General features: G+C 39.9%; 1 protein-coding gene across 5 annotated transcripts in view; it reads right to left on the bottom strand.

Annotated features, from left to right (window-relative positions):
- The window catches only part of MYO1B (myosin IB), a 183,357-nt gene that overhangs the window by 45,923 nt on the left and 124,640 nt on the right, over nt 1-12,794 (bottom strand). For all 5 annotated transcript variants that reach the window (XM_079925368.1, XM_079925367.1, XM_079925369.1 and 2 more), the window contains 5 exons: nt 11,889-11,992; nt 10,285-10,432; nt 9,893-10,011; nt 4,344-4,430; nt 3,623-3,688 (listed from right to left, as the gene is read on the bottom strand). In XM_079925368.1, the coding sequence (XP_079781494.1) occupies nt 3,623-3,688; nt 4,344-4,430; nt 9,893-10,011; nt 10,285-10,432; nt 11,889-11,992 (524 nt within the window). The remainder of the gene's footprint in view (nt 1-3,622; nt 3,689-4,343; nt 4,431-9,892; nt 10,012-10,284; nt 10,433-11,888; nt 11,993-12,794) is intronic.

The following is a 12,794-nucleotide window of genomic DNA, read 5'->3' as shown; positions in this document are numbered from 1 at the left end:
CTGCCTTCCCCCCAAATAAGTTTATTTATAAAATAAATAATACATAAATAGATTATTGAAAATCAAGATGTTTGGAAGATTAACTGAGGAGGTTTAGACAGGAAAATGGAGAGAACAATTAACTATCATGAAAAATAAATCCGAATTCTCGCAAGAAACTGGGGAAAAAGAACCCCAAAGCATTTATTGCATGGAGAAGGAAAACTAACTTCTAAAGATTTTATGGCCATCATAAGATTTGCTGTAGACATATGACTGGTTGGATTTGGCCTTGGCTGAAAGGTCTGCTTAAAAAGAGTAAAAATGTAACCTGCTTGGTTTTAGGAATATTATATATACACAGATTAGGTTTAGGTTAAGATGAAGTGTGGGTGATGTAGGATGTTTTACAAGGGCATCTCATGCAGAGGTCAAACGGCAAGAACACCACATATGTTTGGAATTTACAGTTCACGCTGAAGATTCCCATTTACAAGAGCAGCTGGTCTCAACCTTGACGGCACACTGGAACTACCTGGGAGCTTTAAAATACCGCCGCTCTGGCTGCACATCCTGAGGTTCTGATTTATCGGTCTGGGGTGTGGCCCAGACAGCTGAATTTTCAAAAGTTCCCCAGGTGATTCCAACATGCAGCTAAGTTTGAGAAGTACTGAACTGGAGTGTATTCTTCTGAAGAAAGGAGGAAGACTGTTTAGAAACATAATGCAAGCATTTTCATGAAGTCCATAACTGTAACAATGTTGAGAAAAATGGTGATATAACTTGCAGAAGGAAAGGATGTTCAGAAAGACACACTTGTAGAGAAACTTGAATTAACCATAAGTGAAAAATATTCCTAGATTGCTAAAGGGTGTTTCGCTTAGTGCAGGTTACAGGATGTTTCCACTTGGAACATCTAAATTCTGTTCTGATTAGGTCTGTAGCAAACACTTTTAAAAAGTAATCTAGTTTCCTGATTAGAGCTTCCTACCAAATAGGATGTGTCCTCAGCTAGCAACAGAACCACCATCTTAGGTCCAAGACCATAAGCTCCATGCAGGCAAGGAACATCTTTGCCTTGCTTACCACTGGCATCTGGCTCACAGTAGGCACTGAATAAATACTGGGGAAATGACTCCCTCACTTATACATGGTCAAATTGCTCATGAGGTTTAACTCAGTTCCCTGAGGGCTGTGGGTGTCTCTTTTCCCATGGCTAATTAGATCTTACTGGAAGATGAAGCCAAGCCAATGTCCCATCATGACTCCATTATCCTATAAAAAAAAAAAAAACGTTTCCGGGCTTCCCTGGTGGCGCAGTGGTTGAGAGTCCGCCTGCCGATGCAGGGGACACGGATTCGTGCCCCGGTCCGGGAAGATCCCACATTCCGCGCAACGGCTGGGCCCGTGAGCCATGGCTGCTGAGTCTGCACGTCTGGAGCCTGTGCTCCGCAACGGGAGAGGCCACAACAGTGAGAGGCCCGCGTACCGCCAAAAAAACAAAAGAACAAAAAAAACCGTTTCCATGTATTGTGACATGATATTAAGCACCTGCCCATTGACAAGGATCAACACATTTTTTTCTGGCAAAATAAAAATAAAATCAGTTTCTTTGATTTCAGAAATATCATTGAATACATCTCCCCCCCCCCCAACTTTCTAGTGAGATCTCTGCTTTTGCCCTATTCATGAAACATCTAAATAAAGATCAGCAATGTGCCAGGTAAGAAATCTCTTTCCCTGCCAACTGTAAAGAATGACTTTAGCATTTAGTGCCCATTTAGTGACAGTAACCTGAGGTCTTGCTAGAAAGAAACTAATTTTAGCACCATGACTTCTGAGTCTACTCCAGCAATCCTCCTAACTCACAGATCTCAAATTCTTCCTCTTACCAAGGGGCTGGAAGCTTTCCTTTCCAGAGTCTGCTAAAGGGACACCAATATAAGCAGACATTGTGCTGAAGGGGAGTTTTCCAGGGCAGCCCGAAGCACAAGTGTCCCGCACACTCTGCTACCAGCACACAGATGAACTCCGGGAAGGCTCCCCGTGCTGCCCAGGAGCTTAGAATGATGCCAAAGGAGCAGAAATAGGGAGCATCAGAGACTTAAAGCATTTGGTTTTTTTCCTTATTTCCAGATACCGGGAACCATGTGAGTTTGGGGAGAAAAGTGAGGAAAAGCCCTGTAGAAGACCTTTTATTATTTATCAAGGAGGTCTAAGCTTTAGATCCTGAGTCTGACATTTAGTAGCCATGTAACCTTGAGATAGTTACTTGACCTTCAAAGCCTCACTTCTTCTATAAAATAAAAATAATAATAGCAGCTAATTCATGAGACTGTGATGGCAATTAAATCAGACAACATACATAACACCACAATCCTTGCATATAGTCAGCCCTCAATAATTATTTACCACTAGCTATTAAATATGGGACATGATAAAGCAAGGCACAGGCGCTATCCCCAAAACAAATGTTCTAAGAAAAAGGCATTTACTAGAAAGGCCTGGCTGAGCTGCAGGAAATGGGCTGATGTTTTTTCTATGACTCTGTGAACCTGATAACTTGAAACATGTCAATCCTTTGGGTGGTCATTCTGGGTAGGGCCTGGTTGTTTAAAGGAATTCACAAATTACTTACGGGGAGGGTTAAGAAAGGAGAAGCCTGATCTACTCGTTATTTTCCTGAACCAAACTGAAGTACCGCTGCTAAAAGTGAGAATAAGAGTTTTAAAAGCTCCTTAAAACGGCTTCTAAATGTCAGAGTTAGCAAGGGGGTGAACAGGAAATTCTAATATAAGTCTACAATGTTTAAATATTTAACTTGAAATAAGCATGGAGTCTTTTTTTTTTTTTTTTTTTTTGTTCTTGTTTTTGTTTTTGCGATATGCGGGCCTCTCACTGCTGTGGCCTCTCCCGTTGTGGAGCACAGGCTCGCGACGCACAGGCTCAGCTGCCATGGCTCACGGGCCCAGCCGCTCCGCGGCACGTGGGATCTTCCCGGATCGGGGCACGAACCCGCGTCCCCTGCATCAGCAGGCGGACTCCCAACCACTGCGCCACCAGGGAAGCCCCATGGAGTCTTTTTTAAAATTTCATTATGAACCTCAGCAGAAATTTTTTTTCAAGCTTTGCAGCAGAACTCATAAGATCACAGTTGTATGACACCTGGATAAGACCCAACAAATCATCTAATACAGAACCTCTCTGCCTGAGTCCAACAGAGGTGAAGTGACCAGCTCTGGCCAGGCCATAAGCTCTGGTTCTCCCAACTCCTGGCTTTTTTCATGGCACCAGCCTACTTCACTTTCAAGCAACCTACAAATGAACAAATGACTACAGACATAATGTCCGTATACCTTGTTGGAAATTTCACAGTAAGAATTTTGAATCTGCATTCTAAAAGTCAAGTACTAATACAAGGAAGTCTTTTTAAATAGCCCTGTCTCTAAAATGCTGGATCTCAGCACTTAAAACACACACACACACACACACACACACACTTTGTTACATCTTTACAAAAGTTATTTGTAGATTCAAACATTTAGTTATATTAAATGTTGTCTATAGAATGCATGATTTAATCTCCAAACTGTTCTACATTAACAAAGATAATACCAAAAAAAAAAAAAAAAAAGCAGCTCACCTCAAAAATTTCGAAGCCATAAATGTCCAAAACACCCATGACCTTCTTTCTCACTTTTGTTTGTGCCTTAAAAATAGTTTCAAATTGAAGGGTTAACTTAAGCATGAAATATAACACTAAAAGCATACCAAGGAATATAGACATATATTACAAGTTAATTGTGTTTCAGACCTAGAAGAATATAATTTAGTTGTTTTTAAATGTATGAGAGAGGACGCTGGTATGGAATCTTCCAGAAATCTTAATAGATGACTTATTTAAAGAAGGCATGACTAAGGCCTTCTTTATTAGATGCTTAATTATAAAAAAGAGATCACTGAATCTTATAACAGGTAGGGTCTTTCAAAATCCCCTAGTCCAATACCCTCATTTACTGAAGAACATATTAGTAGCTAGAGAGGTGAAGTGACCTCTTCAGCCAAGTGTGTGTACAACTAGTTAGTAGATCAGTCACAACCAGGACCTGGGATGCTGTCTCTCACAGTTACTCTGCAAATACCATTAAACTATTCACCAGTGAGATTTCTTATAACACACACGGCAAAACAAAATAGGTAGAATCACTGACAAATTTCAATCCTAAACAAGGTAAATTCTTTTCAAGGAATAATCTCTGTAAGTGGTAATCAATTACCTGATTATAAAATTAAAGTATCTTTAATGTGTATACTCTGAATACCATTTATTATAACTGAGTTATTTGTTTATAGAGATTCAGTACCTTAATGCTTTCATTGATTCGATTTACCAACCATGAAAACAACCTGCTGTAGAGGTTTTTAGCCAGAGCATCACGGGCATAATAAGCCTATTAAAAAGAAAAAGAAAAACGCAATATCTGCAATTACCACAATGCTTAATTTCAATAAAAATAATGAAGTTTTTAAAAAGATACCGAAAGCTCTTTTATTTCAAATTTCTTTTCAAGAGCGTTTTTATTGTACTGTGGATGAACAGTCAAGCCATTAAGAAAATTGGGCAAATTGTTTATACCCAGTTATTATACTTTTCCACATCCCAGGAAATTAATTTTAAATATTGCAAAAGCTTTCACCACAAAGATATTAATCTCAATGTTATGGAACAGAGAAAAATCACAGGCAATTTAGAAGTCCAACAACAGGGGCAGAGTAAAATAAATAAAGAAGCACCTATTGGGCGGGAAGTTACACAGTCACCACAGAATGATAGTTATAAAAATTAGATAATGAAATGAAAAAAATCCTTGTTATGTTTTGTGACAATAAAAAATTATATATTTATTATAATAACAACTATTTTCTTTAAGCTACTACATGTAGGAAACTCAAAAGGATATACATTAAAATGGTTTTGACTGATGGGACCTGTAAATATTTTTCATCATTCAATCTTCTGAGCATTCAAAAAAAATCTTTTGTAACAAGCAGTAAAACAATACATTGTTGGATAATACTTTGTATAATAAAAATAAAGCCCTTTTACTTCCTTATCTATTTGTTTGAAAGCTGTTCATAGCTACTTGACAAAGAAGAGGTAGAAGACATATATGTCTCTCTGACCTTGACTTAGAGTGCAAAGGCTGGAGAAAAGTTAGGTTTGGTCAGGAGAGCCTAATAGCCCTTAAACATATTGGGTGCCGAGGGTGTGCAGGAAGTACTAATTATATGTCTGAAACCAGTGCTCCGGGGGAGGTCTGGAGATGGGCGGCAGCAGCCTGAGAAGTAACGGGCCCCAGGGGAGGAAAGAAGAGGTTTTGCTGCTGTCTTCAACAGTGGACATATGTGTGTGTTTCATTGCTTATAAGTAGAAAGTGGGGCATTACAGTTAAAGTAAACCATTATATTTTTATTTTATAAAGAACACAATTTACTGGATTATGTGAAAATTCTTTCTCTGCAATTCTTCCTAAATGAAGTGTAACAATTTAAAAAACAGACTCACTCCCTGTTGCAGGCAATGTACTGCAGCTGGAAAGAGAGTACCTTTTCCCTTCATCTGATACTTCCATGCTAATCCCAAACCTTGCTCGCTAAGTCTCAGGCAGCTACTCCAATGAAGGTTAGAAAATCCACCCAGAAGTTGGTAAAAAATAGAGCCTGACTGTCCAATGCTAAACATGGACATGGAGGGGGGTGGGAGGGTGGGTAAATAATTCCACAGCAGAAAATGTATGTAAAATGCTGACACAAAGAAAGAAGCCTTAATTAAGATGGCTATCCTTTCTCCAATACCCTTTCTTCTAGTTTTTATTTTCTTGAAATAGAAAATTTAAGTGCCTAGAGCAGTACCTGGCACATAGTAAGTCTACAGGTATGCTTATAATTATGATTTTTGAAGTATCCTCCTTCTCTACTACTGCCTCATGAGCCTAAATAATTCTTTCTTAATCCTTTCCCCTTTCTTCTTGTAAATTCAAGTTATCTCCAAACACTACTTATTTGTAAACAGACCCTATTTCATCATCACGTCATCCAGCCTTCTTACTTGTGTGCTATCTGCTTCCAACAAACCACCATTTCAGTATGCAACTGAACTAACAGTGACCACTTATTCTGGTAAACGGCTTTATAATTTTTAAAGTGTATCCACAGCCAATATTAATCTTCCTTGCTTTCCTTCAAATACTTATTCCAGAAGTCTCAAACTCAGATGCTTTCAGGGACTGAACAACAGAAATGAACGGGAAATAGTGGGATCTTTGGGGGCTGGAGACTGCATTCCAGGTTAAAGGCACTCAAATTCAAAATTCAAAAAGCAAGCTAACAAAACAGAAAAAACAAAAAACTACCCTTTCCTCAAATATTCATCAAATAAAATATGCCTATTGAGCTACATCTGGCTGCAGGGGCTGTCACTTGGCTACCTGTAACTTCTTGAGTCTGATTCGTGCCACCTCATCTCCACAATAATATCCTCCAAAGTAAGGGCAGGAAGGGTTACTCCCATTTAAGGATCACGGACAAGGTGCGTAGAAATGAGGGAAGACACCGAGGATGCTGACCTGTCATCTCAGATTCTAAGCACAAATGAAAAGACTGAGTTTCTGCAGCTGATGAAGCTCTTAGAGAAAGATCCCAGGTGGAATTGCTTCCGTGATGACCACTCTCAGGCAAGCCCAGGTCAGTATGGTAACTGGAGACACGGAGATGCACACATGTGGGGTCCGCCCTCCGGGAGCTTACAGCAGAATGCGGGAGGTCAAACCAAGGAGTCAAACAATCAAAGGGCAGGTTCCAAGGGAGTTTGCAGGAGAAAAAGGAGTTCAGAGAAGGAAGACTCTGGGGCCTATGTGATCAAGGAAGGCTTTCTGGACGAGGTGCAATTAAAGGACCATTTAGACAGCAGAAGGAATTAGCAATGACATGAGCAGCATGGGGGATAAGCAAAGGGTTAGGGCTAGGTAAAATAAGGTAACAATAAGCATGGCATTTAGAGAACCAGCAGGGAATCAACTGAGAAAAGTCATTTTGGGTCAGATGACAGAGGACCTTGGAAGCCAAGGAGGGAGTATGTGGTAGAAGCTGAATAGTAACTCTGCCTGGAGTTTCTGTTATTTCAATATTAGTCATTCTATCTGGGGAAAGATCTAAATGCCTTGAGGAAAATGAGGCATGGGGCGATAAAGATGATAATGGGGCCCAAGAATTGAAGCTATGAGGAAAAGTTAATAGAACAAATCACATCTCGTAGAATCAAAATCTTCTAGGCAATAAGATCGGTAGAAACAAATACTCTGAACCCTACATTAAAAAAAAAAACTTGAAAAAGGAGCTGAATAATCAAATATCTGAAGCCAAACTCTTTTATGCCAAAGGTTAAAAGAATGTGGAAAAGTTTTACCGAGTGATGCAAGGTGACTCAAGCTTATCAAAGTAAGAGGCACCTGGGCCTGGTTTCTGTAGAGGATGATTAAAAAGCAAGAGTAAAACACACAATAAAAACAGACAAAAATATATCCATGTACATATCCCATATATATCCACATATATTCCATATATGTATGAAATATTCCTAAAGGGCCTCTTAGATGTTTTCTCATCGCATCACTATGTACTTCACAATCTCCACTCTGGCTACTGAAATGTTCTCAAAATGTGACTTCTGGATGGACCACCGTGGCAGCAGCATCACCTCTGAACCTGTCAGAAATGCCAGTTCTTCGGGCCTACCACAAACCTACTGAACCAAACACTCTGGGGGTATGGCCTGCAAACCGTGTTTAAGAAACCCTCCAGGTGATTCCGATGCACCCTCAAGTTTGAGAACCACTGCTGCAGACGCGCCACTCGGACACCAAACGTAACCTTTCCAGCCAGGTTGCTTTGAATCCTCTTCACATATCTAAAGCCATAGGCAAGCCTGATCAACCCTTTTCCTGATACGTACTCCAAACCTGGCTCCTCTCACTGTTTTCTTTTTGAAATGCCATTTCACCCATTCTTTATACATCTAAATCCTTCAAAGTCTGGCTCAGAAACTATTTTCTGCGAAAGTCCTTTTTAATCCCTTACGTCCCTACTAACAGTCTACGTGGGGGCTTGTGCTGTGCAGGCTCTCAACAAACTTTCCTTGATGAGGTGACTCACCATCTGACTTTGAATGAGTGAGGGGGACGGGGACAGACGTGACGGCAGTAGTAGTAACTTAGAAAGAAGGACACATGACAGTTATAGCTAGAAACTTTATGTATACATCAAACTAACATATGCATAAAGGTACAGTATTTCCATAACCCAAATCCCTCACCTAAAATAAGAAATCAAAGTTGAAAGAAAGTTAAAGGTGTGTAGGCATTCTTGGGTTACTAGGAAAGACTAGGCCAGAGCAGCAGAGAGAGAGATTAAACCCAATCTACTGTCTTAAGCTTAAGGCTACTTGCAAGGAGGATGAGAATACAGTTGGACAAAATAGGCCTGAGTGGGAAAAGTCCGGAATTAGTCATTTAATTCTAGGCCAGATGAGCACGGACTGGTGGGACAATGTCTAAACCATAGAACAAAGGGTTTACACTGAAAGGGTCTCCACAAGCTCCTAGGTATACATGCATGCATGTATACACCTGTTCATCCATTTTGAACCAAAGGAGAGAAGACACAAGCAACTCAGATTTGTGTCTTAGAAAGATTTCATTGGCCTAAGTGTGGAGGCTGGAGGGGGAACAGTCAGAAAGGCAGCGAGGCCAGTTTGGCCTCTTGACCACAGCCAGCTTCCCCCACTGCCTTCTGCAAATCAATAAGTGGCAATTCCATTTTCCTAGTTGCTTGGGCCAAAAATGTTGAGGGTCATCCTTGACTCTTCTCTTTCTTTCATATCACACATATCAAGGCATCAGCAAGTCCTGTTGTCTCCACTTTCAAAACATATCCAGAGGTGACCACTTCTTGTTCCACTGCCACCACCTGGTTCAAAAGCCACCATCATCTCTGGGTTAGCACACAACTGTGTGCTCCCCTGTGCTATGAATGTCTGTGTCCTCTCACCCCCAAACCCATATTGTTGAAGCCCTACTCCCTAATGCAGTGGTATTTGGAGGTGGAGCCTTTAGATTTAGACTAGATTAGATTTAGATGTGGTCATGAGGGTGGTGTCCCCATGATGGGACTGGTACCCTTATAAGGGGATGAAGACATCAAAGCTCACTTGCTTGCTCTCTCTCTCTGCCATGTGAGGACACAGTAAGAAGGCAGCTGTCTGTAAATCAAGAAGACGGCCCTTACCAAGAATTCGACCCTGTTGGCACCCTGATCCCAGGCATCTAGCCTCCAGAACTGAGAGAAATAAATGTTTTTTGCTTAAGCCACCCAGTCTACGGTACGCTGTTATAGCAGCCAAAGTGACTAAGACGCCCGTCTGTCCCCTACACTCTGCTCTCTACGTTGCAGCCAGAATGACTCCTTAAAATACAATGCAGATCATACCACCCATGCTCAAAACTCTCCAGTCACTTCTCAGCTCACTCGACTTCTCTGCCCCCAACACTATGGATGTCCCTTGCTCTGCTCTACTGTTTTCTCTTTGTCGCCTGCACTTACCACCTGCTAGCTTGCTATATACATTTATTTATTAGGTCTACTGCTTTGTCTGGCTCCTTCTGCCAAAATTTTAAGCTCCATATGGGCAGGGATCTTTATCTGTTTAGGTTACCCTGTGTCCCTAGTGCCTAGAACGATGCCTAGAAAACAGCATGACAGTTAAGATAATAATCTAAAAAATAAAATTTTTGTTTCCACTTATATAAAAATACCACAGACTTTAAAAACTCCCTTCCAGACATTATGTTTCACCCACCTGAGCCACGTTCAGTGTAGTTGAAACTTTCTCTTGCTTGGCCTCAACTGTTCGGAAACTGAAGGCTCGCTCTAGGACTGACTGGTCAATGCCGGTCAGCTCGCAAATTTCTTTTAACTCTGTTGTGCGGGAATGGACAAACAGTGACTGCATATCTGCTGTTCATAATCACTTTCAAGGCTTACACTGTTCTTTCTAAATCGTTTTCAAACCCAACAGTGTAAAATATATAAATCAAAAGACTTCAGACTGAGCTGTAATTATGTTTCTGCTCGATTTCACTAGAAAGCCTTTTCAACTCAGTGAAAAGCAAGTTTTACTTTCTATATTAAAAACTGGGCAGAAGTTCAAAGCCAGTTTTGCTAAACAGGGTCTGTCCTCTGCTGACTTACCATTTTTATCTTTGATCTTGCTTTCATCTAAGCCATTCACTCGTGATTCGGGCTTGAACTCGATGTTCCCCAGCTTCAACACCGCGGCCACCACCTCCAACACGGACTCAACTTCGTGGTCCATGAAACCCACAATCTGCATGGCATTCTGGGGAGGGGGGGAAAGCACCTGTTTTCTTTCTGTAGCTCTTTATTATTTTTTAAAAATAAATCATATAACAGATTCGGCTCTGAAAAAAAACAAAAATAACAACAACAACAAAAAGACAAAGTGTCCTGGAATAAACTTTCCAAAAGACAAACCTATTAAGAGACCTGAAATAGCACCAATGTGGGGCTCTATCTTGTTCAGTGGCTTCAAGCTCTGATTCAAGGAGCCCTGGGGTACTTCACGGGCTGTGGCAAAGGGGGCATGTAAAGAGGAAGACAGAGGGAGAGAAGGCTGAGAGCTGAGCCCTGGGTTCCCACTCTGACTCCAAACAAACAGCTTTCATAACCCCCTACAAAAAAAAAACCTCTTCGTTTATTTTACATACGAGAAAAACTGTAGTTTGCAAAGGTGAAGTGCCTGATTCCACAAACTATGGATAACACAGAACATTCGTCCAGTCATAAATTTTTATTGAGTGCCAATGATTTGCCAGGTAAAGCAGTTATGGAACTGGTCCTGAACTCAAGTCTTAAAATCATGTCCAGGAGTCAACAGGTTTCCGTAAGAGAATGTTGAGACAATTTTAAAAAATGATACTCTTAAGAAATGCTTTCTTGTTAAGAATAGCCCAGCTTGCTTGCTTCCTTATTTACTTTATCTCTCTCTGTCTCTCTATCTACCTACCTATCTGTCTATCTAACTATTTATAGTGACTAGGTTACATAGTAATGGGAGTGCTGTAAGATTTTTTGTTCTAGAAAATTTCAAACGTATATAAAAGTCTGAAGAGCAGGAAAAGAACCCCATGTTATTTTCACTCACCCCCAAAGATGAACCGATTCCAGTCTTATTTTACCTATAATCTAACCTATCCCCCCCATCACCACTATCACAGCTCTCTCATTTAGAAGTAAATAACAGTTATCAGATCACGTCCTATAGAAGTAATTTTCCAAGTGTCTCATAAACATAGAATGTAGAGTATAATTTAAAATAATTTCTTTTCTAATGAACACAAATGCTAATTATTCTGGTTTATGCATGATTTTTTGAAAACTGTATATAAACATGACTTTCTGTCTGAAAAACAGATTTGACTTAACATGACTGTAGGACAGGTTTACATGTGGAATTTAACTACTGAGTTTGGCTATAAAGACATTTGGAATTTCAGTACAATACTAAAAGTTAAACCCCAAGATAATATAATAAGAAAGCTCCTTTTGACAAACAGTAAAACTGCGTGCTCCAGTAAAGCATGGCCTTCTCGATACTACAGGATTTTTGAGCTAATAAAAAATCAAACTAATAAAAATAAAACAAATTCTTCTATAATTCTAAAACCTCAGGGAGCATGAGTTATACATCAAAGAAAACTCAGAATTATTACCAATTCTGATTGAGCAGTATAGTGTTACCCATTTTAAAGAGTAATAAGAGGGTTACATCTTACCCTAACGGTTCTGAAATTTGCTGCGTCGTCCACTCCATTAACTTTGGCAGAGTCCAGACTCAGGTAATTGTATCTGCTGAAATCCCGCTCAAGTTTAAGCTTATCTATTGAATCACACATACAAGTTTATAAGGTACTTCAACCAATCTAATCATCTTCAATATCTCATCCCCTTAACGCTTCAGATAAAAAGATTTCACACTATGCATTCAAGCAATAGAACAAAAATTGATACCCAAAGATCAGTATTTTTCTAAAATCACCTTTATCACCATTGTACATATTTCAAACTCTGCTTGTTTTTACATGTATTCTTATCGAGACAGGTTCTTTCCAAACTTTGATAATATAAAGTATCTTCAACGTACTATTTCCTTATAACGTACGATGTCTGCCCAGGGATTCCCCCACTGCTGGACGTTTGGATTTTCTCCAGTTTATAATAACAAATAAAGGACAGTGATAAATGTCTTCACACAGAATGTTTCTTTGGATTCTTTTGAATTATTTCATTGGGTATATTCCAAAAAGTGGTGCACCTGGGCGGTAGGCTCTGATCATTTTATGACTTATTCTGCTTTGCCAATTAGTCCCCCCAGGAAGAAGTCCTCACTTTGAAGTGACACCCACAAGCTCTAAGCAGATCAGTGCCTGACAACTCTGCCAGCTTTATCCTCTTTAATAACTTTTGCTAATACATGTGTGGTGAACACTTCAGTGCTGTTTCAATTTACATTTGTCAATAATTAGTAAGGATGATTTTTTTCCCCCAAGTGTGTTGACTTTCCATAGCTCTTCTTGTTTGAACTACTTGCTCAAAACTTTTCATCACTTAGCTATTGCCTATCCTGATGGACTTATATTAATTCTCTAAAATATACATAGGTCAGACTTTGATCTCTTGTA

Source organism: Stenella coeruleoalba, assembly GCF_951394435.1.
Source record: "Stenella coeruleoalba genome assembly, chromosome: 6".
Taxonomy (NCBI): Eukaryota; Metazoa; Chordata; class Mammalia; order Artiodactyla; family Delphinidae; genus Stenella; species Stenella coeruleoalba.
The sequence above is the reverse complement of the archived record's forward strand: the minus strand, read 5'-3'. Positions and strand labels throughout refer to the sequence as shown.